This window comes from Gopherus evgoodei, chromosome 20 (assembly GCF_007399415.2).
Source record: "Gopherus evgoodei ecotype Sinaloan lineage chromosome 20, rGopEvg1_v1.p, whole genome shotgun sequence".
Classification (NCBI taxonomy): Eukaryota; Metazoa; Chordata; order Testudines; family Testudinidae; genus Gopherus; species Gopherus evgoodei.
Genome location: NC_044341.1, coordinates 8,457,414 through 8,483,868, shown reverse-complemented (window position 1 = coordinate 8,483,868; position 26,455 = coordinate 8,457,414). Strand labels below are relative to the sequence as shown.

The following is a 26,455-nucleotide window of genomic DNA, read 5'->3' as shown; positions in this document are numbered from 1 at the left end:
ATATTTTACTAGAACCTTTTATTAAGTCTCATTTTTGAAGAGCTTACCTAAAGGACAATTAAATAAACATGCAACATCGCTTATGAAAAATTAAGTTATTATAGTTCATAATGTAAAGCTCTTTATTTACATGTTTTAATGTGAACAAAACTTCACAGGCAAATCAATTTGTATATCTGCCAACATCAGGCCTGTATTCCACAGTATAAAGTTACAAGTGAGAGACATTTAGAATATATTTAAGCGCATGGTACATTGAAAAGCCACACCGTTTCCATTGCGGAGACAATAAGCGTCTCTCTCACATTCTATAAAGCAGTTTTTAATTCTAAGAGTAAAGGGAGGAGTTAAGGGATGATTACAGGAGCAGTATTCCCACACACCACCATTTTAGTAAGGGAGGGAGCAGTTTCTATGCACATTTTAAGGGCTGGATTCTGAGAAGCTGTGCATCAATGGGTATAGTCAATGGGTTTCGAATGTGCTCTCTACATCTCAGGACCAAGCCCTGAATAAACTGAAGCTCCGACAAAAATATACTGCTTAAAACTATTCTAGAATAAATAGACTATTTTAGACGTTGCAAGGAGGATGGGATGTGTGGAAGGTGAAAGTGAGGTGGAGATGTACTCCTTTTAAATTCTAATGGTCAGTTTAGCTGTAAATATTTGCTGCAACCTGAATTATAATCCGTGGCATCTGAGCCCTAAGAGTATTTTGTAAAGAAAGTAAAGTTGAGATTAAAACCAATCTACAAGACCTGCCCTTGTAAGCATGCTCTAAGCTGCTAAGTGGGTGGGGGAAGTTTGGTTTGATACCTAATTGTGCCCTGTAACTGCTGGGGCTGGAAGACTGCTTAAACGGAGGGCAGGGTTTCTGCAGAGATGCATGTGGCTTCTGAGGAGTGCCATGCACTTCTACTTGGTTAACAGGGATGGTGGCTGCAAGACAGAATTGAGGAATAGTGCAGGGAGGTGATTTATGGAGCCATTTTAAATATCAGGCATTGAACACATGCAGCAAGTACTCGTGAAGTACAATCTATTGGCCATGTCATGAGTTGCTGTAGGACCAACATAATAAAAACAAAAATTATACTGGTGAAGGTGCTGCTCCTATGTTAGTATGTTTGGTCACAAATCTGCATACTGAGATCACCCAATGCTGCCTTAACATGGCACAGTGGAGCAGCCCAAGCGATTATTTTTATATAGATCTCACACACTCACCCTTCACTAGAGCCATTTGTTAGAAAGTTTTAAAAGCGAGTTTTACTGAAAGCAAATGCTATGAACATCTAAAAATGGCCCATTAACTCTTGAAATGAGGCTGAACTGCTTAAATCTTTAGGACAAGAGACTGTGTGGACTCTTTATACCCAGGAAAAGGGTCAGAGCTATGTAAAAATCTAAAAGCCCCCAGGACCTGGCCAGGGATGGATTTCCCCAATGCAGGATCTGCAGAAGACAGCCACATGCTGTGCCAAGAGTCAGAGGCAGGAGGGGTGTGTCAGGGGCGTGGGTGCAGCACTGTGGAGATCTGTAGAAGGCTATCTATTATTTTTATGCCTGGGGACAGTACAAAAGGTGACAAAGTCTTGGGCTTAGAGTTCTGTGCTGTGTCTCTCAGAGCCACAGTAGAGAATCTCTTTCAGGATATCAGTGATAAATACAATCATGTACTAAAGAGCCTAAATATTTACTCTCCAGGAATTTTGCATATTGCTCAGCTGCAATTTTTTATTTCTTTTTAAATACCACCAAGAAGCACCTATGAAAACTATATCTGAGTAACACAAAGGGCTGTATGTAGCCTATGGCAGGATCAGTAACCCAAACAAACATTGAAGTCTACTGGTGGCTAAGTTACATTATTATAGTAGGATCAAACCCATTAAATCAGACACTAGTTTATGTCATTTACTGCAGAGGGCTCCAGGATAGAGCAAGTTTTAGAATGTTAAAACATTGAATTTGCATGCATTTGTGGTTTAGTGCTGATCTGTACTGAAGTAATATGTTTCTGTGGTTTAATAGCCACAATGTCAAAACGCCTACTGCCTCAGTGATTAAAAGGGAAGAGATATGAGAAGCGAGCATTCTTGCCTCCCCCCACACACCTTCCCTTTTACCATTCTCCTTTGTATTTTTAAATGAACAAAAGCCCAACATACATTCACAAATAGTTGACTACTGGGGATTGAAAGCCAATGGTATTAAATCAATGTCATGGGGAAATCCAGTAAGTTTAATGTTCTGGCAATACTAGTCCATTAACTTAAGCACAATGGGCAAAAAAAACCCCCAAAACAGATGTTTCTCTAGGTTTCATAAGCTCAAATGTACAGCATGCCAATGATAAGCTCTGAATTGTCAGATGTGCCAAGCTAGTGAAGTAGCTCTGTGTAAAGTAAAAATATAGACAGTGGCTATCCACCCTTTAGGAGGTCTTTTATACAAATTTTTTCGAGCCGCTCAAAAAGTACCAAAGCAGTGGCAAGTATTTGCAGGTGTAAGTAGTATTTATAGCCAACAAAGCAAACATTGTATGCAGAAGGACCAATTCTGTTCTCATTTCCGATATATTTCACCCAAATCAATGGAATTCTTATAGATTTTTTGCTAGTGAGAGCAGAATCTGGCCCACTGTATATAAATACACAAACCCGCTTTTGCAAATCCTAGGTCCTCTCAGCCCAGTTTGTGTAGGAGTAACCTTGGGCAGTGCACAGAAAGCAACTGCTATTCACTTCAAAGCAGCTTCTGCTTGTTTGTTCAGCCACATTGCTATGAAGATAGGCTGAAATGCACTGAGTAGACTTAAAATTCCGTTCTTTAGCAAGACAGATATATTTAGAAAGGGGACCAAAAAAAAAAAAATAAATAAAAAATTACAAAGTGCAACTGCCTGAAAAGCAGATGTAATTTACATGCAGCTGTAAGCATTATACTCTTAAAAACAAATATTTTGACCATGTCCCTTTAATCTGACAGAATTTCTCCCTACCTACTTCTAAACACCCTTTAGAAGATAGAAAGTTAAATATATTTTTCCCTTTATCATGAATGAATGCACACTGCTGTGTTATTGTTATCCTGCTCACAAGTGGTGACCCATGCAGGTTCATTTATTCTTGTTGGGTAGCTCATAAGTAATGGGCTGCTGCCTTTTTACTTTTGAAGAAAACAAAACCTCACAACACGGATGCTGAGGTTTTTTAATCTGCCAAAGGGATTTGGACACCATTGAGATCCAAATCTTTAAGACAGCTTTGAAAAATCTCAGTCTGAATCTTTTGTTCAGGAAACAAAATTGAATTTAGACCTTACAAAGAAATACAAGAACTCTAAGAAGTTGGTAAATCTAAAGTTTGAACAACTACAATGCCATTTTAATTTCTTGCACTTCACTGTGTCAATTTCTGCACCATCTAATCCAGCCTGTGGCAAACTCTCTGAAATCAGAAAACTAGTGACCATCATCTGTGTCCTAAATTGATGTGCAATCTAATACAACAGTGCTACAAAAAAACAAACAAACATGTAACATGCACATCTCATGCAACACTAGACATAGAGTAGCGGTTATTGAGAAATGCAACACGTTTATGGGGGCGGGGAGGAAGGAAGGTGGATCAGATCATTTACTTCCTTATTCTACTGTTTTATACCATTCCTAACACACAACCTTCTTTTGCTTTAGTTCAGTGACATTTTAATGCCATGTTAAAGAAGTGTTCATAATAACCAACACATTATGGTCCAACTTTCTGGAACTCCTTCATAATAGATACATGAGAAACCAAATTTTGCCTTTCAGTCCTGTTGACTTCAGTTTGTGTTATGCCTACTGCTGGCCGAGCTGAAAAGCGACAGTCCCTGTACTTCACATAGCTTCACAGTGCCAGCTGTCTGGTCAATATCAGAGAGCCACAATACTGCCTGTCATTGCACGTTTGAATTAGTCCTCCATTTAAGGTGGCTATGATTTACTGCTAGCTTAGGACAAATGCTTCCAAGTTCACAACTATACAGAGTCCTTTATCCAAATAATCCGTCTTGAAAGTTAAGTTTGAGACTAGTTTTAAACCATACGGAGTTCAGCTTTAACATACTCGTTTATATTTTAATGGATCTAAAAACCAAAGCGATAAATAAATAAAAGACCACACTCTTGTTGCCCTAAGTCAGCTTCTTAAAGAGCACTCACTCCTTTTTACTGTGCTCCAGCACACGGTAAGGCAGTGCAGAAACGCCTTTGGAACCATGCTCCTCTTGCACTACTGGCAGTGTGGCTGGAGTGTAGATCTCTGCCATGCTATCATTGTTCTCCAGGGCACCATAGGAAAAGGAAGCTTTGAGGTCAGGCTGAACTGCAATTCCTTTGTCGTGCACATTCTGCATGCCTGCAACAGTGGGAGGAAAGGCAGGGATTCAATGGTTAGGAAGGGAAGTCCCTTCTTCCTCTGCCCTGTTATTGACAAATTATACAATTTCAGGGCTAGCAATATGCCCTATCAGTTGTGTGAGTGTTAAACAGAAAGACAGAAATAACCGTGGAAAATTACAGTGGCTAAGTTGTGGGCGGGTGATGGCAGTCACCTATCATTAATTTGAACATCATTTAGTCACAATCCTCTGCTTTCCCCAAAGTTTATTCTTACTTTTTTGAATTTCTGAAGCCCCTTTCATGAGAGGGGCATTGAGTGCTTGGAGCAATTAATATTCAGGACCTAAGAATTGATTACTTCATCCTGTGCAGTATAAATTATGTTCATTTTTCAATAGTGGCCTGATTTTTCAGAGGTACGGTGCACCCACAACTCTCCCTGTGGTTAGGTTAGTAGGAGTTAAAAGCATACAGCATTGTGCAGCATTGCGTCCCTACCCTTTCTGCCTCATCTACTTGAGGACAGAGCTTCTCCCTAATTGGCATTTGTAAAGTGATTTACAGGTTAAAAGATCTGGTTTTTATTAAGATTGCTTCAGATTCTAGACCCGATTCTTATGGACACTAAGGCCACATCACACCACTCTGGCAGGGAATATACTCCCATTTTAAGGTCTCTTTACCAACTAGAACAGTGTAAAGCATCCTTAGCGTAAATGAGGATCAGACCCTCTGTATTCCTTTTAAAACAATTTGACACCAAAGCTGCACTCATCGTATCAACCTCATCGTGATCATTTACACTGCTCAGCTACCAAAGATGTAGACGCAACCCATCATGAAGAGGAAAAAATTATGGATGCATAAACAGTTTAACAAATAAAAATAATTAGAAAAAATACCACAGCAGCCCAACAGGTTGCAACACTGAACAAAATGTTAAAATAAAATAAAATTTAGAGAGAAATAAAAACATGACTTTTTATTCTGACAATGGATGTTTAAGAGGCAGAATGGCAAAATATTGGACTTTTCTTGTTACCTGGCATAGCATCCATGGAGATGTAGGGTTCAAATGGTATGGATTTCTTCTTGGTTCTTGTGATTAAGAAGACACCTAAAAATGCAATGAGGCACCTGAAAGAGAAGGAGCAGGAAGGGGGAAGAAGAGGAGAAAAAAGGCCTAGTGAAGTGAGTGGAAAAAAAAAAGAAGTCAACAGTTGTTGCTTCTTCTGAATGTCCATCATGCACCAGAAGAACAGAGCACTGAGCTGGAAGAGACAGAACCTGCAGAGCAGAGTTACAGCCCTGCTCACCAGGAAGCAGCGTCTCTTAGTTGAATAATGACTGTGTTCTACATTATTGAGATCCATGCTGTGTGCAACTAGTAATCAGAACGAGTCAACCTTTCCCTTGGCAAAATGCTCAGTTATTAATTTGCAGTTATGGGAAGTGCTGAAATCTTGACAAATTACAGGGGAATGGTAACAACCCAAAGTTTGATTCACTTTTACTAAATTCCAGGATTCAACAGTATGACCTTTTAGGCATGTCTGTAGGTAAATGCACTGACAGTTGTCAGCCCTAATTTCTGCAGTATGCTAATGAGAAGAGACAAGATTAATTAGTACTTTCATTGAGTCTGTGTTTCTGTATTAATTTGTAAGATAGCTTAATGTGTCCCCTGCTTAGAGAGAGCTATTTTAAAAATCAACGCATTGTAACGAGACTCAGTACCAAGATAAGTAAGGAAGAGCTTTACTGATCCTGTCTGCACTGTAGGAGTATCCAAGCAGTACTTGACTGGACTCCCAAAACCCTGTCCTCAGCCCAACATAGGTTCAGCATAAAATGTGGGATGGGTTCTCGGAGGACGGTCATTTATTTGGTTGTTCTAGTCTTGCTTGGAAATTAGGAGGGACTCCTTTAATCCCTTACGCTAAATGTTAAAGGGGATAAAAGGTAACTGGTATCAAGATTGATGCTTCAGGGCCTAAGCTGATCTCCATCTAGGGTCAGGAAGACATTTCCCCGCATGGTATAGTTGTTGCACAAATGTGTGCACAACAGAGCTTTTATACTCTTCTGAAACATCCACCTTGGGCCTATGTCAGAGACAAGATATGGACTTCATGGGCTATTTTACATTCTAGTAGGACAGTTTTCAGAGTCGGTTATCCTACACATCAATGGACGCTAGAAGAAAAAGCAGTAGTATAAGGAGTCCCAAATAGGTTTCAATAAAATAATTCCTGCCACAGAGGACAATAAATTCCACCCCCCTTTTTTAAAAGTGTAGCCATACAGAGCCATACAGAGAAATTTGCTAACACAGTAACCATCTGTGTAAATCAGCAAAGTTCCATTCATTTCAATAGCACCATGTCAGTTTATACCAGCTGAGGATCTGGCCTGGTATTTTTAAAAACGTACCCTAGTGCAAACATGCATATATGGAGAACATCTTCACCAGTGAAGTCCAAGTAGAAGGTTGCTCCTGAGACAAGAGGAGATAACATGAACAGGTTTTAGCTTAAATTAGATTCCCTCCCCCATGTGACTTAGCAAGTAGAGGTACATCTTAAATCACCACTTCCTCCAGCAATCAAATCATTTTTAGAGGGGGAGAAATCATGAAAAAGATACCAAAATTGAAAATTGTTTTGTTTTATTTTTCCCCAAAGAAGCTTTTTTAAAAAGGAGAGGAAGTATAGGAATGCCGGCTCTACACTTAAAAGTTGTATAAATGTGTCAGTTAGGGATTGGATATTTTACCAAAATAGTTATACTGGTACAACACCCTAGTGCGGATGCAATTATACTCTTTTTATGGGGCGTTATGCTGGTAGAGTTCATTCCTTTTCCTGTATGAGAATAGCTCCACTGGTATGAGTACCTTTAGACACCAGCATAACTCCATGCACACTAGGGGGTTGTATCACTTTAACTACACCAGTATCATTAAAACAATACAATTTTTATGTTTAATCGAGACCCAACCCCATTTAAAACAAAAAAAGCCACAACAACTAGGAAGTTTATTCATCTGGGGTAAATCTTTCCCTTTATGGGCAGACACAACCTTCCTTGTGAAGTTTCCTTTACACCAGTTATATTCTAGGATGGAAAATAGTGATACTCCATTTGCCACAGCCAACAATTATTTGTATTGCTATCAAACGTACTTCACAACCACCTCTAAGGCTGCTATGCCAGTGATTTGGTTGAAGTTATTAGCATTGAAGAGCAGTGCCATATAAGCAATATTGAACATATTGCCTGAGCCCTGCCCTGAATGGCAAGACAGGTTGAGAACCTCTAATGGCAACAGGGAGTGAATTCCCAACTAATTGCCTATGGCTCAATTCTGCCAAGTGATCTCTGCACCCACTGAAGTCAACAGGAGTTGAGGGGACAGATCACCATTCAGGATTGGGCTCAAAGCGTCCTGGCTCCTACTCACTTAAATTGATAATTGAGGCAAATCAAAATAACTTGCTGTGTCTGGCTGCAATATCTGTCTGGGAACCCAAGAGCAGAGAAAAATCAGGCAGAAAAACTGAGCCACAGCCATTTAGGACCTTGAATGAGACGACCACCACCTAAGTCCATATGTAGTTTACAAAGGCACTGAAGACTGAGGCCCTGTCTTCTGGGAGGGTTTTACCAGCTATATAGGGATAATCCTCATAGTTATACAAATATAATCCTTTTGTTTGAACTCCAGCATTAAAATGGCTTTCATTTTAGCTTAAATCCCTTCCCAACTGGCATACACTAAATCAATGAAAAAAGTGCCACTCTTGTAATAAAAGTGTCCACACGCGGATTATATCTATCTAGCTATATGGGTATCAATTTATACTTTAGGTTATGCTGATAAAACTTTCCCATGTAGAAAAGGCCTGAAACAGGAATATGTCAGCCCATAAGGATGGGAGCTGCAGCATCCTAAATACAATGTGAACAAGAACTTTGTCCAAAGAATCACAGCAGACTCTTCTTGAGAAAATAAAAGCACTTCTCAGTAGCATCAGTCCCACTCTGCTGAGTTCTGGTGAGGTTTCACAAACAGTAGAGGCGTTTCAGCCCTGGACCTAAGCTACACATCTAGCAAGCATTCAGATGGCAAGACACCCACTCTTCTATACTTAGGACAGAGCGAGTGATCCAGTCTCAGACATAAGCACCAAATCAGCGGTCAGATCTTAAGAGAGAGTTTTTTCAACAGCCTAATGGGAGAATTCACACAAAATGAAACTGACTACAGAAAACAGCAAGAAAATGCAAGTTATCTTCCTCAGCTAGAAAAATCAGGACTTTTCTCCAAAGTCTTTTGCCCTTATTTTAAGAGAACAAGAAACCTGATAACATTGCACAAGTGTTTACCTGCTGTAATCGCTGTTGCTGTGGACAGGATGTATCCTATGCTGGCAATCTGAGATGAGTCATACAGCTGTGAGGCTTGGGTTAAAAACCTTCAATACAATGGCAAACAATGCAGGTTGATTTTTTTTTTTCTTTTTTAGAAGAATTCTCAACATGTGTTTAGAAGTTGCTTCTGTAGGAGATAGTTCTTTCTCTGTTTCTTTCCACCTCTCAAAAGAATGCTCTCTAGATAAAGATTTTAGAGTCTCTTCTTCCTCATACCTTCAGTGGAGTCACTCTCTCACAGCAGTTTAAAAGGAGAGTCAGACCCCAAAGAGAAATCCTGGCCCCACTGAAACCAGTGGGAGTTTTCCTACGGATGTCAACGGAGCCAGATTTTTAAAAAGTTTGTATTCATGTTGCTAATACCAGGGTCAGAGGAGAGTGCTGGTAACACTTCTTTCAGTAGTGTACAGCAGACTTAGTCCATAGTGTTAGCACAGGGCTAACAGTGTTCCCACTGAAGTCAGCGTCAAAACTCTCATAGGTTTCAGTGGGAACAGAAACAGGCCCTTAACGATGAAAGCTGGCGTACAGGTACTGGCAGACCGTCAGCATCACGTTTTCATTAACATTACGGTTTCAGAGCAATGGCCACTATTCTGTTTTTAATTACAATCTTGTACCTTTCTTTTAATTCTTAGTTCTACAGTTATTATGAAGGATGTGGTGTTTACATAGCACAGGGATGAAGAACTTCCCTCTTTCAGGACCAGCATAACAGTGAGCAATTTAACTACCTAGTCTTGTCCATATGGGTTGATTTCTAAACATTTTAACTGCATTGTACTGCACAGCTGTAAACCACAATAGGAAGAGAGACCATATCAACTCACCTTGCCTGAAATACTGCTGTTGCAACCATGCATACCAACATGATATAGAATATAGGGTAGCCAAGCTGGAGGCTTCCTTGTATTGAGACAACAATCATGCCTGCTATAGCCTTCACAGTCACTACAGTCATAGACCCTGTGAATATGTAACAAAGCTCAGTTGTAACATAGCAGCACAGATCACTGGATTATTAACTGGAATCTCTGGCCACAACAGGTGACTGCTAACAAAGCAAAAGGTGACAAGAGTCTCAGCCTTCCTTTTGCAAAGGACAGAACAGGGGAAGAGTGAGATTCCTGACCTCTATTCTCAGTTCTGCCACTGGTTCACTACATGACTTTGGGTGAGTCACTTAACCTCTGCGTGTGGCTGCTTCCCCACCTGTAGAACGCAGGTATTTACCTGATCTCCATTAATGTTTGAACAGCGCCTTAAGATCAAACAAAAGGGACTAGAAAGGTGCAAACATGCCTTACTTCTGATGGTGTACCAGCTTTATTACTAAAACGGAGGAATTTTCTAAACACAGCTCAAGAATTAGGACAGAGAAAAGCCAATTCTGTTCCCTGTTTCTGCAAGCACAAGTCAAGGCAACTCAGAATTACGGTAGTCACCCTGTCCATGATTTGGTTGCCCTGTCAGGCCTGTAGTTATTAAGCTAGATACCACAATGATGGATATTACATCTATAGCAAAGCTTGAGGAAGTACTGCAGCACACTGCATACTGCTTTCAAAGCACTGGATCATGGAGCTAGTTATACACCAAGTGGAACCTTCAACTCCAAACTCTTTAGCATGTCGGTGTCTCTGCCTTTCTATTATTCTGTTTACTTGGTGTTTCTTAAGACAACAGATCAACAGGAAGGAAAACGCTAGGGGCGAAATCCTGGCCTTAGTGAAGTCAATGGCAAACTTCCATCAACATTGATGGAGCCAGGATTTTGCCCCACCTCCAGAGCTTCTTCTAGATTAAACGTGGATCTGTTGACATAGTATTGTCTTGGCGCCCCAAGAAGCCATAAATACAACTGCAGTGACAGTGTCACAGCTCTTCCTTTAAAACTATGATGGCTCATGTAACAGGTCACAGTAATCATCTTCAAGCCTCCTCCAGCACCTGGCAACTGAGGAGCTCAAAAGCAAGCAATTCACAAACATTCATGACATTAAGTTTCCCCACCATCCCTGCCTCCCATTTTACAGATGGGGAAATGGAGATGCAGAGAGGTAAAATGCCTTACAAAGGTCACATAGGGAATGAGTGTCAGAACCAGAAAGATTCCCGGACTAAAAATCCTGTATTTTAGCCACAAGATCATCCTTCCACCTCAGCTGAAGCCATAGGACACCTCCTAGTGTTTTGCATACATGAACACAACACATCGTCATTAGCAGGGTTTAGAATCTGACAAATCCTCTATTTGGGGGACTAGATTCTGCCTCCATGAGGAGTGGACTGATGGGCCAGTAGACCTTGTTCATCTCTGCTCTGAAATGCTATAGCAAGATACCAGCTTTATTTGCTTTTCATAAACATTTCTAGAGTTAATTACTGTGATTAGCGACATAAAATGCATTAATGTTCCCCACCGCCAGGAGCTCTTCATTCCAATTCACGGTATTAAACCACTGTTAGAAAATTTTAAGCACACATTTGAACTTACCCAGCAATGCTACCAGCAGAAGAATAACTACTATGTAGTTTGCATTTTTCCTTTTGTAAAAATATAGCAGCAGGCAGAATAGTATGATTTCCACAAGCTAGGAAAAAAAATAAAGAAATAAGTATTAGAAAGTGAGGGATGGGGTGGGAAATCCTTTTTCTTGCCATGTATACGGCTTTGATGCTTATGTCGGCAATGGTAATAAGACCTAGCTCCTTTCACCATTAGAGCTCAAAGCTTTACAAAGGAGGTCAGTATCATTTTCCCCATTTTACAGGTAGGGAAACGAGATAGAGGAAGTGACTTGCCCAAGGTCACCAAGGCAGGCCCATGTCAGAGTTTGGAATAGCACCCAGGTCTCCGGAGTCGCAGTCCTGTGTGGTGCCCACTAGGCCACACTGCTTCCCATAAGCCTTGTAATACTATAGCTTTATTTGATGCCACAGAACTGCCTAGTCCCATGAAACTTGATGACTGGAAACGACACTGTGCACATCTTCTCATCTTGTGGTACTGCTAACATCCATCAAAGCTGAGGCAGGATCTAGTAAGACCATAGGTCAAATCATCCCTGATCTGAATGGATGAGATCTTCAGTGACTTTTGAAGAAGAGTGGAGTGGGATTTTCTAGGGATGCTGCGTTCCTTAAAATAAAACAAACACAACGAACAGGCCAAATAATGCCAATTGTGCACCCAGGTCACTGTTCTCATTCAGCTTTTCCTAAAGCGATTCCTGCACGAGGACCCAATCCACCACCCATGAAAGTCAATAGGACTCTTTCAACAGCCGTCAAGTTGGACTTGGATGGGGTCCTAATTATGAGAACATGAGGTTTTTTGCCCTTCTGGTAAAAGTACAGATCTGAGTCACAGTACATGGGCATCTTAGGCACAGTTGATAACCCCTGGTAACAGACTGCAGATTGGTAACAGTGGCAGGTTGGGGAGGGGGTGGAGTATTTTGAATAGGCTTGAATCCTGGCACAATAATTCAGAGAGGGAAGGGAAGCTGAAGACCAGTCTGTTCTAGAAAACACACTCTCTGCTTTAGATTGTGCATACAGACGCAGGCTCCGAGCTAGGGAGACAATTATGGGAAAAGCTTTTAGAGTCATTAACAGAGCCAAGAAAGAGCCATGAGAATGATTAAAGGATTCAAAAACCTGCCTTATGATAGACTCAAGGAGTTCAATCTATTTAACATAACCAAGAGAAGGTTCTGGGGTGATGTGATCACAGTCTATAAGTACCGACAGAGAATAAATATTTGATAATGGGCTCTTTGATCTAGCAGAGAAAGGTATAACATGATCCAATGGCTGAGAGTGAAGCTAGACAAATTCAGACTGGAAATAAGGCGTAAATTAACAGCAAGAGTAATTAACCTTGGAATAACTTACCAAGGGTCATGGCGGATTCCCAATCATGGACATTTTTTAAATCAAAATTGGATGTTTTTCTAAAAGATCTGCTCCAGGAATTATTCTGGGGGAAGTTCTATGGCCTGTGTTATACAGGAGGTCAGACCAGATGATTACACTGGTGCTTTCTGGCCTTGGAGTCTATGAAAATGCAGCAAGTACCTATGAAAATCCATTTTAAGTGAAAGCCCCAGACAGACAGATTTCAGAAAGCATGGAATCCATCCCATAGTTTATGGGCCACCTTACCATATATAAAAGAAATGGCCAGCTGACTAAATGCTTCGTTATATTGTCTCCTGTCATCATCTCATGACTGTTGGGTCCAAATGTTATCAGCAGGTAAGTTCCAACAACCGCCAAACCACAGCCTAGGAAGGACAAAACATAGCGTCCTTTGGCAAACCAAGGAGAAGAAACAGAAGACATGTTAGTGGATTAGTACAGATGTATGGGTTACACACTGCACATGCATAGTGATCATTCTAACTACAGATCATGCTTCCCCCTGGAAATGGTTCATTCCTCCACCCTCCGTGCCCCTCTTTCAAAATATTAGAGAAAACATGCAATATATGTGCTCTGAGCTGAGAGCCAAGAGTTAACTCAAGAGAAAAAGTCTTCTAAGCAAATAGGCGAGGGTGAGTGCTAAATCTTAGGCCTAGGCTACCTGGCAATGCCTCTTTAACAATGCAGCGTTCATTCTCTCAGGAGGCAGAAAGTCTAAGGCCCCCGCCCCCCCTCACGAATACTTGCGCATCTCTGTCGTTCCATTGAACTTCAATTGTGTTGGTGCCAGACTGACAATTTCCTGAATTAGCTTTAATACTCTTTGGGGTCCAGCATGTTAAACATGCAATTGTGTATGCATTACTGTGGAATTGTATGTAACTTCACTAGGAGACTGACTAATGCACTCTAAGGTATCAGGAACTTCAAAGTTAAAAAAAATAAATGAAAAAAAAAAAGACGTGAGGTGGATTTCCTACAAAATATCTGGGAGTAAGGGGGAATGCAAACGACCCATTTCAAATCCACCTTTTTGAAGCTATGCCTGGGGAAGGAAAACCCATTGTCTATTAACTACCTGATCCTGGAAACTCTCAATCAAAGACCCTGGAGCTGTATGAAAAGGTGAATTAAACACATGAGCGTGCTTGGCCTGAGCCAAAGCTGAGAGTCGCTTGAAACCACAAGGAAACCCCTTTGGTGGGGTTTGGAAGGACTGCTCTAGCCAGAGCTCACCTTAGGGTTGGGGGGACCTCTAGCAGACTTATTAGCATATGAGCAGGGTTTTTTATTGTTTTTAATAGGCTCTCTCTGTAATGCTTTTTATGTTAAGAATAAAATGGGCTTGCCTAGAAAGAGCTGTGAGGTACCTTATATTGGTGGGCAGTCAGTCTGTCAACCATCTCCGCAGAGAAAATAAGCAGGCCTGATTTGGCCGCCTGTCTCTGCTAGGAATAACACCGTGAAGGTAGGGAACTGTTCAGCCTGGAGATACCTTGGTCAGAAGGGAGAGAGACATGGGTCTCCACCCAGGAGAGGTGATGACAGAAACCTGAGAGTGGGAGCCCTTGCTGGACCAGACAAGGGGGAACACAGGCACTGTTAATCTGAACTGAGACAATATTTAAGGCAGAGGTTCTCAGACTGGGGGTTGGGAGATTATTATGTGGGGGGTAACGAGCTGTCAGCCTCAGGGCCGGCTCTACAGTTTTCGCCGCCCCAAGCAGCGCGCCAAATTGCCGGATGGCGGGGCAGTCCATGTGCCCTTAGGGCGGCAGGCGCATTTCTGCAGGGGCGGCAATTCGGCGGCAGCTTCTGTGTTTAGCTGAAACCGCCACGGACAGTTATACATAGAAGCTGCCGACGAATTGCCGCCACCGCGGAAACGCGCCTGCCGCCCTAAAGGCGCACAGACTGCCCCCGCCACCCGCGGTGGCAATTCAGCACACTGCTTGGAGCGGTGAAAACACAGGGACTGCCGCCCCTTGTAGGTTGCCGCCCCAAGCACCAGCTTGGAATGCTGGTGCCTGGAGTCAGCCCTGGTCAGCCTCCACCCCAAACCCCCCTTTGCCTCCAGCATTTATAATGGTGTTAAATATATGAAAAGGTATGGAGCGGGGGGGGGGGTTTGCACTCAGAGGCTTGCTATGTGAAAGGGGTCACCTAGTACAAAAAGTCTGAGAATCACTGATTTAAGGGATTTTCAGGATCAAGGCCCAAGGACGTGCCAAGATTCCTCCAATAAACCCCACATCAAACTATTTCTAAGATCAGTAAGCAAGGAGGGGACCTTACAGGTTCATTTTCATCAAACAACCCAAGATACGGAAAATCCATTTGTAAAAACAGCATTTTAAGAATTGGTGTCCCTTTAATAACTGTCATGCTATATACTATGAAGTAAAACTTAAGCCATATTCAAAGCAGAACTGAAGAATAAAGAATAATGGAAGTGAAACTTACTCAGGAAGTCTTTGGGTTTCCACTTTTCTTTAATGAATATAATTCCTATGATTGCGCTAGCTATTAAAAAAGACAAAAAGTTACGTGCATTGCATTTTCATGAGCAATCTTACATAAACATAGATACAAGAGTCCTTTTCTTTTACCTATAACAGACACTACACTGAGTGGCACAATCAGTGAAAGAGGAGCAAAGGCATAGGACGAAAACACCCCCAGTTCTCCCAGCAGCAGAAAAAACAGACCACACCACCATGTCTTGGTCCTGAAATAGGCCCGGGGGTCTCTGGAACCTGCCAGCCGGATGTGGCTATACTTCTAGAAAGGAAAAAAATAAAAATAAGCAAAAAAGCAGAAACTTGGGGATCCTTACTGCTTTTCATGTACAGGACACTTGGGAAGAGGGTCAATATTTGTTTCATGATACTCACCTGGAGGTTGAGTGCAATACTGATAACTAGATGACCAAATATAGCCAGTAATGCACCGATCAAGTTTTCCTGTAAAGCAAAGCAAACGTGCAGATATTAGATTTGCTCTGTGAAGCCAGTGAAAGGTTGAGGAGGGGGCAATCCTGATAGAAAGCAGATTTTTGAATACCTCTCTCAGAGTCCTGTCTCCAGATCTAGCCACTAATCCTATACGATCTTCGGCAAGTCAAGTCATTTAGCCTCTTAATGCCTCAGTTATCCCATCTGTAAGATGGGGTTAATACTTCCTGCCTGACATGGGCATTGAGATGCTTAGTTGAATGTTTATGGAGCTCCTTGAGATCCCCATCAGGAAGTTGATGTAGCCCTGCACCATACTCTTTTTTCAGTAAGTGGCACACCTAAAAATCCATTTTCATGGAGGATCTGAGAATTTGGTGTTCACCAGAGTACAGATTAGGCAGGTTCTTCAGTACCTTTCTTTATTTCCAGGTTCAGCCTCTAATAAATATCCTGACTGACCTCCAACTGTCACAACAACTGGCCAGATAGGAGCTTGCAGGAAAGAGATTTAGAATGCACTTTTTAAATGAACCAGTTAGTCATTCCAGAGAAAAGCACAGGGGGTGGAAACCACTCCTGACAGACTAGTGTTTACAGCCCAGCAATACCTTGAACAAGATAGAGGCAGAATTCAGAGCAACAATGAATGAAAGGATGAATCACAAAAGAGATGCACATCACGATGCTACCAGAAGAGATTGGAGTGATTTCTCTGTGTCAAGTAGGGACATTTACCCTTTGCGTTCCTCTAGCAACAGTCTAAATCTCATTAGAGTATCATTAACAGTTTTCGTTTCAAACATAGATATCCAAGGTAGAGCGGGTACTTCAGGGTGATTTTTTTGGGATAGCTGAGCCCATGTTTGTCCCCCTCTCCCCAACTATTGATATTAAAGACATTGGCATTATTTTTCCATGCACAGTCAGGCATTAAAGTAACAAATTACGTGTGTATGTGGGACAGAAAGCCCTTTGAAAAGCTGAAGGTGATTAGGGTGCAAAAGGAGTTTAATAAGCCACGAGTCTCATCAAGCCAACTTCTCCCAGAGTATCCAAGGGCATGTCTACACTGCAATGAGACACCTGCAGCTGGCCCCTGCCGGCTGACTCAGGGCTTGGGCTAAGGAGCTAGGGACTGTGTACAGACATAGTGAGGCACAGTCTCCCTCCCATCTCACAGGGTCCTTGAGCCTGGGCTCCAGCCTGAGACCAACTGTCTACACTGCAATTAAACATCCCCTTACCCCGAGCCAGCTGGCATGGGCCAGTCGTGAGTTTTTAATTGCAGTGTAGACATGCCCCAAGAGAACATCCCACTGCAGACAGCAGGAGGGGAACAATATTATAACCCTACCGGATTCCAGGCTAAGAAGCTCAGCAGGTTCCGCTGGTTCATCAACCAAACCTCAATTTAGAAAGGCATGGCAGAGGCACTGCCTCCACCACACAACTCAGAGTTGCCAGCTCGGGAGGGCCAAACGTACTGAAACGTGCCCATGCCAGTTCTCTCAGCAGCACTTCGACTTGCGCGGCACCCAGATCTGCATCCTCAGCAAAGACCCTTGCACAGTGTTCAGAGTCATTCTAGCTGGGATTTTCAAAGGGGCCTTTGAGTCAGCAGCCCAAATCCCAGTCCTAACTCCATCAAGATCCTCTGAAAATTCCAGACTGAGGACCAGTTAGAGAGGAAGGACGGGCTCCTGGTTAAAGCACTGGGTTCACTTCCCAGCTCCCCGTGTGACCTTGGGCAAGTTAGCATCTTTGGCCCAGCTCCCCAAAGTTATTTAGGCTCCTAACGTCCAGTGAAGTCAGAAAAAGTTAGGAGCCTAAATATCTTTGAGGATCTGGGCCTTTGTCCCTCAGCTCCCACTCTACAAATTGGGAGGTTATAATCCTTCCTCTCTCACTTCCTTTATCTATCTCGCTGTTGGTCCTCAGGGCAGGTACTGTGCCTCACTAGGTCTAGACACAGCACCTAGCCCATGAGGGCCCCATGGCGCTGCTGTAATACAAACACACAGCACGTGATCGAAGAGCTCAGCACACTCAAGACAATATTTATATTTCCAAGCCGGTGAACATCTGACCTTGTAAGAATAGGGATCCTCATGGGGCAGTACAGATATGGCAGCTGTTGCGAGAGGAAGTTGCTGGAGCTGCAAATCTGGGCCATTCCCTCCTTCCATTTTGGTTTATTCACGCATCTCCCTTGCGGCTTCCTCAACATCTGCAACCGCTCTTTAGAGAAGAGACCTGGGCATGGCCAGTGCCTCCTGGCCCATTACTTTACACCACTTCTCCTTTTCCATCTTGCTTCCCTGAGCTAAAGAATGGGCTGGTCAGTGGAATCCGAGCATCCTCACAATTGCTGTTCTGCTGCTGTCTCCTTTTTTCTCTGCATGACAAAGCAGGGACAATCCAGTCACTCCAGGAAGAGGTGTGGATCAATCCGTATTTCCAATAGGTCACCAACACAATAGCTTATCTTTCCCGAGATTTTAGACACTAAGAAAGATTTAAAAAATAAAAGGTAAATCAATGAACACTCACCACAAAACTTGCCACCTGAGAGCAGTGTATTTATAGCGACGTACACACACAAGTGTTGGGGAGCCAGGTGGATGGGATGAGAAATTCTGGCCAAGTACACCAGGCAAACCTTTACTCTTATAAGAAATTCCCCAGAATCAAACTGACATTCATACATATCAGACGGGACCTCAGTGTTTAAGGTTTTTCCTCAAGACATTCACACAGCACCAATTGCATAGAACTCAGTTTATCTGAGCCGATACTTAAACTGCATGTTGTCCTGAAGGCAAATGTTCCTTTGGGTGGTATTAAATGTCAGGCCATCCCATTTGGAGAACTGGAGTCAAAAAGCTCTGTCCTCCAAGTCCTATTTTACGCTCCTTTAGTTCCTGGTGTCCTTGTGTTGTACACTCAGGAGACACAACATCACAGGTCCTTCCACCACCACCCAACAGAAATAATAGTGCTGCTTTTCATTTGCTCTAACCAGGGGGTCCGAGTCTGCTCCCATTTTACCGAATGGCAATGCTCCCATTGACTTCCGTGGGAGCAGGATCGGGCCCTCAGAGACTTCAAGCTCTGGGGCCAAGCCCCACTCTAGCTGTGTGGGAAGCACCATGCACACCCGAAGGACCTAGCAGTAGCGAGCACTTTGATAAGCACCTTTCACTGGAGAATGTCAAAGCGCTTTAGAAATACCCAGGAACAGAGACTCAAAGTGATCCCTTATTATAGCCGGGGAGGCTAAGGCACAGAGCAGTTTAAGGGCCTGATTTTCAGAGCTGCTGAGCACCCACAGCTCCCAGTGAAACCACATGATCCTGAAGCCAATATGGGCCATGGATGATAAGCACCCTCCAAAACTCAGACCCTAAGTGAGTTGCCCAAGGTCACAGAACAATTAAGAGGCAAAGATGGGACTAGGATCCGGTAGTTCCACCGCTTAGTCCCATGCTTGGCTACAAACCACAATCTCTTTCCAAGCCTCAGGCCTATAAAGGATTTGCCCGGCCCACCCCCAGTGACAGCGGTTAAAACAAATGCAGTTCACACGCCCAGCGGAGGAAGAAGGGAGCCACCGAGCAAATCAGCTGTCTCAGGCTGCAGAAGGAAAAGCAAGATTTTACTTCTGAATGACCATCCAGGCACAATCCAAATCCAGAGCTTTGCAACACGAACAACAAGGTTCTTCCGTGTCACTTCCTGGTTTAGGCAACCCGCCTTGCCCTGTATGGGCCACTTCTGAGCCTAAAAACAACACAGCTGGCTTTTCAGAGTAATGCCCAGCAGGAACACATCGCAAGCCAACACAAAATACATTCCCAGCCCGCCAGAAAACACGAATCAGGCCCGAAATTACAGATCATTCATGATTTTTCTATTGCCCAGGCCAAGCCATTGATATCACTCACCCAAGCTGATTTCAAACACACTCGTCTGGCTTTCCGCTTAGGCTCAGTTGATGCAGGGATCTCTGCTAATACTCTGCACCCAGGGATATGGAGTTACACAAATTGCTTTTAATTTCTCACCCAACTTAGGGCTTCCAGTCTGCCGCAGTGTTTTGCTCTTCTCAAGATACTGCGATTTGATGCTAGCCCTGCCAGTCAGCTGGGAGGCTCATGTAGGATTGAGATTACTGGCTGCTAGGCAGGGTGTTAAAGGCAGACCCAGCCTATTGGTTGGGAATGGTAAAGCTTGTTTGAAGTGCAAGATATTAAAGAGAGAGAGAATGAAAGCAGAGGGCAGGAGCTGTGTTTTCAAACCATTTAGTGGGGTGGCCTCTAGTGGTCACAATTTTGTATTTGCACGGAAAGCAGCAGACTATATGGGCTGTTATGGCCCAAATGTGCAAGATGCTGAGTACCCTCATCTCCAGTTCATTGCACTCAGAGGGGAGGACCCTGGCTTGAGGCTCTCAGAATACATGTTATGGCCCAAATGTGCAAGATTGTGAGAGATGCGGAGTATCCTCATCTCCTGTTCATTGCACTCAGAGGAGAGGACGCTGGCTTGAGGCTCTTTCTCAGAATACATGTTATGGCCCAAATGTGCAAGATTGTGAGAGATGCTGAGTACCCTCATCTCCTGTTCATTGCACTCAGAGGGGAGGACCCTGGCTTGAGGCTCTTTCTCAGAATACATGCAGTTTTCTTTGTTAGAGGCCCGATCTTGTGAGATGACAAGCACAAACAAACCCCAATGAAATCATTGGGAGTTACAGGCGCTTAGCATCTCTCCAATGCAGCCCAAGATGCACTAGTTAAATGCCTGTGCTTTGGATTCAGCCTCCTAGAGCCAGCCTGCTGCACCAATGAAGAGGATTCTGTTGCCAGTGCATTGACTACCATACTAAAACAATAATCCTAGTAATCGTTAATGCTTGTTAACTGATCCGATGATCAAAGGGGTCTTAAGTGTTCTGATTATATCAATGTTACACACGATGGGGCAGATTTCCAAAATAACTCACTACCCACTTACGCACTTTCATGAGGGTCAGATTTTTTTAACATGGCACCTTGGCAGCTGCTGGGTGCTGGTGAGCACTTTAAAAAAAATCTGACCCTTATTAAGGTGCCTAAATGGGAGATGAGCAATTCTGACTACAGATGTGGATGCTGAGCTTTTACTTATATCACAGTAGCCCCTAGAGGTTCTAAGATCAGGCCCATTGTTGTAGAAATACATAGCAAGAGGCAGTTCCTACACCAGAGAGCTTACAGTCTGAAGACCTAAGGAGGGAGAAAAAGAATATCAAGATAAAATGACTTTTCCAAAGGATACACAACAGGTATCAAACTCAGGTTTCCTGATTGCTAGGGCAGCATCTAGCCACTGGGCCAACTGACTCTGAGGGCTTTTAAAAATCTGGCCCAGGAGCCTGCACAATTGCAGCTAGTGGATGTCATACCATTAGGGTGATTAGATAGCAAGTGCGAAAAATTGGGGCCAATTGGGAGGTAATAGGTGCCTATATTAAAAAAAGCCCCAAATATCAGGACTGTCCCTATAAAATTGGGACATCTGGTCACCCTACACACCATTGACCTCAATAGGAGCAGACTCAGCCCCTCTCGGCCAACATAAAACCTTATTAACATTTAGAGCAGGGGTGGGCAAACTTTTTGGCCCAAGGGCCACATCAGCATTGCAGCTGTATGGAGGGCCAGGTAGGGAAGTCTGCGCCTCTCCAAACAGCCTGGCCCCCACCCCCTATCTGCCCCCTGACTGCCCCCCTCAGAACTCTGGACCCATCGAACACCTCCCCCACCCCCACTTCTTGTCCACTGATCACCCCCTCCAGGGATCCCTGCCCCTAACTGCTCCCTGGGACCCCACCCCCTATCCAACCCCCACCGCTCCCTGTCCCCTGACTGCCCCGACCCCTATCCACACCCCTGCCCCCTGACAGCGCCCCCCAGGATTCCCACATCTATCCAACCCACCCTGTTCCCCATCCCGACTGCCCCCCCCAGAACCTCCACCCTATCCAACCGCCCCTTGTCCTGACTGCCCCCCCAGGATCTCCTGCCCCTTATCCAACCCCCACCCCTTATCATGCCCCTCAGAGCAGCAAGAGCTCTCAGCCCCACCACCTGGCTGGAGCCAGCCATGCCACCCGTGCTGCCCGGCAGGAGCGGCAGGCCATGGGTGGCGGCGCGGCGCGCTACAGCGGTCAGGGAGTGGCCGGGGACTCAAGGGCCTGGCAGGACACGCCCGTGGGCCACCGTAGTTTGCCCCCCTCTGCTTTAGATTGCTCAGTCTGCAGAACTGTCTGAAATCACCCGGAGTGGGCTTGGCTGGGCTTTGCCTGACAAGTTGTGTTTCTATCTCAATGAAGAGCAGGGAGCAGACAAAGGGGCTGCTCCACTCATCCCTGCGGTCCCTTTGTAACAGGGCCTGCGGGGGCGAGCTCAGCTGCCTTAAGACCCATGTGCAGCAGCGGAAGTGATGGTACAGGACCGTCTTAACTAGGGGAACAAACCAGATGCCATTTCGAAAGCCTTTCTGTGATTGGACGAGCATGTAAAGCACCAAAGTAACAAGCAAAATGATTGGAAAATAGCTGGCTCTGCTGTTGTCTAGGCAACCAAGTGTAAACTTTCTCAGAGTCTTTCTCTAAAGCAGCCCTGGCAGCCAGGTAGGCAGGGATGGCACCGCAGGGGTGATAGGGCCCATCATGCAATGCTGCTTCTTCCTTGACCCCACAGAGACCAGGGTCCCAGCATGCAATGCTTCCCCTCCTCTGGCTTAGCAGAGACAAGAGTCCCAGCATGCAATGCTTCCCCTCCTCTGGCTTAGCAGAGACAAAAGTCCCAGCATGCAATGCTTCCTGTGCTCTGGCTTAGCAGAGACAAGAGTCCCATCATGCAATGCTTCCTCTTCCTTGACCCCACAGAGACCAGGGTCCCAGAATGCAATGCTTCCCCTCCTCTGCCTTAGCAGAGACAAAAGTCCCAGCATGCAATGCTTCCTGTGCTCTGGCTTAGCAGATACAAGAGTCTCGGCATGCAATGCTTCTCTCTTGACCCAGCAGAGACAAGAGTCCCAGCATGCAATGCTTCCTGTCCTCTGGCTTAGCAGAGACAAGAGTCCCAGCAGGCACTGCATCCTCTTCCTTGACCCAACAGAGACCAGGGTCCCAGCATACAATGCTTCCCCTTCTCTGGCTTAGCAGAGACAATAGTCCCAGCATGCAATGCTTCCCCTCCTCTGGCTTAGCAGAGACAAGAGTCCCAGCATGCAATGCTTCCTCTCCTCTGGTTTAGCAGAGATGAGAGTCCTAGCACAGTGGTTCTCAACCTGTGATCCGGGGCTCGCCTGTCTAAGGGGTCCATGAAAGACTTAGACTGGAAACTGAATAGAATTCAACTATATAGACAGACAATAGATTTCCAAAGAGATCTGCACCTCCATCTGAAATTTTGTAGGGGGTCCGCAAATGAAAAAATGTTGAGAACCAGTCCTGGCGTGCAACGCTTCCTCTCACCTGACCTAGCAGATGCTCTTACAACTAAACACAGTACCTGAGCTTCACATTCCTCCTCCAGCGTTATCTTTAAAATAACCTTAAAAACAGAGGGCCAGTGTGCACCTTTAAAAATTAAAAATTCCCAGAGCTTTTCTCATAACAGGGCTTTGCCTCAATCTTTCCTGGTCAAATCCTTTCCCTCTCTCAGCTGTGAAGCTGGATTGGCATCATGTCACCCCCAGCCCAAAGGTGGTAGAATGGTTTATGTTTATGTGCAGGGCCCACACCTGCAGCCTTCATTCACCCCCGCAGTCCCCCTGAGGTCAGGATTGCAGGGATTCGGGGAATTCTTGGTGACAGATTCTCTATGAATGTAAAATACGATAATAATCATAATCTGAACAGGAAGTTCCCTTGTTTATTAAATCTTTGCCATTCCAGCCTTGTTTAGAAATTCTGGCAAGTTTTTTTTCTTCTACATTCATATACATTTTGATATTTCCAGTTGATGTTTTAGAAACAAAATGGTGACCCTGAGAAGAAGAGTATTTCCAGCCAGTGGCCAATAGTTGTGTAACATGGCTGCCTGCTTTGAGACCTTTTCTGTAGCTACTAGTACCAAAGGAACAGATGCTGTGCAGATCGGGAAAGCGTCAAGAGGTACAGTATTTGAATCGGATAATAAGCACTTTGCCGTTGAGAAGGGGAAAGAATAGCCACAAATGTTGTTTTTTGAAACTGCAGCATCAGTGAACCTCATCAATAGGAAGTGAGATCCTGAACAATTTATATCCACAGCCAGTTCCAGTCATTTCACAATCCACTTCAGAATTGCTCTCCTTGGGCTATTTAAACCAGTGCAAGGTGAACATAAAATGACACCACTTCAGAATCTTCCACTGTGCAACTGTGTAAATGGTGACACGAAGTGCAGGGCAGTGGACAGTCATGCCCCTTGCTTGCAAAACTTGCCACCTCTCCCTCCACACACCCTCACTACTGTTGGTTTGAGAGCATTCTCCCCTCTGCAGTTGCTCTAGAATAGATCTCCTGTATCTCTTCCCTTCTTTGCTCTTCCCTTTAATTTCAAAGATCATCTTAAAACACTTCCTCCCTTGTCAGCAGCATGGCTGTGTTTACACTGAGCTTCTCACTGCTGCTCTGCTCCTGGTTCAGCTCCACTATAGGCTGCAGCAGAGGGAGCTCTAGAGTAGACAAGACGCTGGCGGTTTTACCACCTCAGCTAACATTACTCAGATGGCACAGTGGTAAAAACACAGCAGCTGCTGGCTCCTGGCTCCTCTAGACCTCCCAGCTGGGCTACCAAAGTAGGAACTGGTGGGAAATGTCAAGAAAATCTCAGTGTAGACAAGGCCTTTGAGCCCAATCCTGCACAGCACAGACACTCAGATCCTCAGTCGTATTCAGGTGCCTAACTCCTGTTGAAATCAATGGGAGTTAGGTAACTAAATACCTTGGAGGATCTGGGCTTGAGTGTCTCCTGGGAGGTTCTGAGTAACCTAAACTGTCATTGTGCTCAATAGAAGCTGAGGGTGCACAGCATCTTCCAGAAGGCGCTCAGCTTTTTGCAGGATCAGGCCCATGAGATGGGCTGCTAAAATGCCCCACTTCAGGCTGTCTCAGCAAAGGTCTAAATAAGGAGATGTGGCAAAAGTGATTTAGCAGCACGGAGTGAGCCCTGCAGCTCTTCATGGACACTGCAGCACCTTTAAAGTGCTGCAGCGATCGTTTTTTCTTTACTTCTTAAATAAAACAGGCAAATTCAATGCAAAAACAAATGATTTCTTGACCTGAGGATTGCATTAATGATAGATTTGCATTTCATTTCTGTTTCCAATTTAAAATGAAATCTGGTGCTACAGTTACATATTTCCTGTATCTCCACATTCAGGATCTTGTTTTTATTGGCTTTACCTTTTAGGTTACAAGGTCTCCTCCATTCCTTATAAATACCAGACAAGAATGATCCCAAACTCAGAAAAAAAGGGATTTAATTCTCAAGCGAAGAGGTTTCAGTATAACCAGGTGGGTAGAAATATTTTGAGATTTATGACCTTTGCTATAAATCTTATATTCTTATTATCTCTTGGTGATCCTGTTTATAATAAGTTTGGTTAAGTTGAACTGGACACACAGCATGTATACAAGTTTTAAATAGGATTCCATGGATCAGGCTTTGGGGAAAAAAACCCACTAACAGCAATGCAAAACAGAAGTGTTATTGAAAATCAGCTAGGAAAATGCTGAAGTAGTTTGATGAAAAAGAGTCAGGTGACCTTGCTGATAAAGAACTGCATGAAACCACGTTTTTAACACTCAAGAGCCTGATTCGCCCCTGAGTTACGCTGTACAATACCAGTGGAGCTACCACTGAATTTCAATAGGATTTAGGTACTTAATTCTCTAAGGCTCCTTTGAAAAATAGCTTTTGTGCTTCTTTTTTTTTTCCTCCTCTCCATTCCAGCCTCCCTATCTTCGGTGCTAAGTGTGAAGGATACTGTGTCTCATCACTGAATTGAATTGCCAGTTTGTTTTCCAACCTAAATATTATTTACACCTAGTCTCTTATTGATTCTGATACTGCCAGACCACCAAAGACCCCCATTCTACTCTCGTTTACACCACTACCAATCAGGAATGATTCCACTGAAGTGAATGAAGTGAAGATTTACACTGGTGTAAATGCATGCAGAATATGACCCAACTTTTTAGGACTTCTTTCTTTAATCCTGAGCTCTTTGTGGATAAACACCGTAATACTGACTAAAGACTATGACGTCTACTCCTCTTTGGCCAGAAGGGGGAAGCAGTAAGATACTGTAAAACTGTACAAGTCAACCAGACAGCTACATGAATTCATTTTCTGTAGCCAATACAGATGACCCATCCTCTGTGTGCAAGGGGCCTGTTGGGGCCCAGCTTCCTAACCACTTCCTCTTCTGATGGGAGGAGGAGTCTCCATGCCTCCTGCAGAAAGTTCCCTGCTCTCCATCTGGTGAATAACACTGCTATGGCTCCTTAGAATGCCATGAAAATTAAGTCAGTTGAGGATTTCTGTAGCTTCGTGAACCCTTTTCCAAGTGGGTAGATCAGAGAGTTATTTGGTATCTTCTCTTTTTCTTATTCTGCCTTTGATCTCTTCCTTCTTGCTTGTCTCTCCCATCTCAGCGATATCAAGAGCACATTATCTCAGGCCTGAATAATAATAATAACCATT

General features: G+C 43.9%; 2 protein-coding genes across 7 annotated transcripts in view; one reads left to right on the top strand and one right to left on the bottom strand.

Annotated features, from left to right (window-relative positions):
- STPG1 (sperm tail PG-rich repeat containing 1) overlaps positions 1–26,455 on the top strand; it is a 47,651-nt gene that overhangs the window by 4,629 nt on the left and 16,567 nt on the right. Inside the window, exons 2-4 of one of the 2 annotated variants that reach the window (XM_030538829.1) lie at positions 9,462–9,540; positions 23,723–23,877; positions 25,160–25,263. In XM_030538829.1, the coding sequence (XP_030394689.1) occupies positions 23,796–23,877; positions 25,160–25,263 (186 nt within the window). In that variant the 5' untranslated portion in view covers positions 9,462–9,540; positions 23,723–23,795. Of the gene's footprint in view, positions 1–9,461; positions 9,541–22,336; positions 22,387–23,722; positions 23,878–25,159; positions 25,264–26,455 lie in introns of those variants that run through there. The other variant, XM_030538830.1, reaches the window with a different exon arrangement.
- Positions 2–19,875, bottom strand: NIPAL3 (NIPA like domain containing 3). 5 transcript variants are annotated; one of them, XM_030538828.1, is made up of 12 exons: positions 19,655–19,875; positions 17,798–18,215; positions 15,648–15,716; positions 15,363–15,534; positions 15,217–15,276; positions 12,994–13,115; positions 11,321–11,417; positions 9,654–9,789; positions 8,779–8,867; positions 6,823–6,886; positions 5,432–5,526; positions 2–4,405 (listed from the first exon to the last, which is right to left on the bottom strand). In XM_030538828.1, exons 2-12 carry the CDS (start codon positions 17,894–17,896, stop codon positions 4,206–4,208), a joined length of 1,203 nt encoding a protein of 400 aa, XP_030394688.1. In that variant the 5' UTR covers positions 17,897–18,215; positions 19,655–19,875; the 3' UTR covers positions 2–4,205. The 5 variants fall into 5 exon arrangements, with proteins under 5 accessions (XP_030394688.1, XP_030394683.1, XP_030394685.1 ...); XM_030538823.1 differs by having other exon boundaries at positions 12,994–13,139; positions 19,655–19,873; XM_030538825.1 differs by having other exon boundaries at positions 12,994–13,139; positions 17,798–18,105; positions 19,655–19,873.

What these genes read in the sequence shown, in the direction of transcription:
- NIPAL3 (XM_030538823.1), bottom strand. Translation starts at nt 17,896, where the DNA reads ATGGAAGGAGGGAATGGCCCAGATTTGCAGCTCCAGCAACTTCCTCTC. An exon ending in CAGTGTAGTGTCTGTTATAG is followed by an intron (nt 15,277 to 15,362) that starts GTAAAAGAAAAG and finishes CTTTTTTAATAG; the next exon opens with CTAGCGCAATCATAGGAATT. An exon ending in AGCAACAGCGATTACAGCAG is followed by an intron (nt 6,887 to 8,778) that starts GTAAACACTTGT and finishes CTCTTGTCTCAG; the next exon opens with GAGCAACCTTCTACTTGGAC.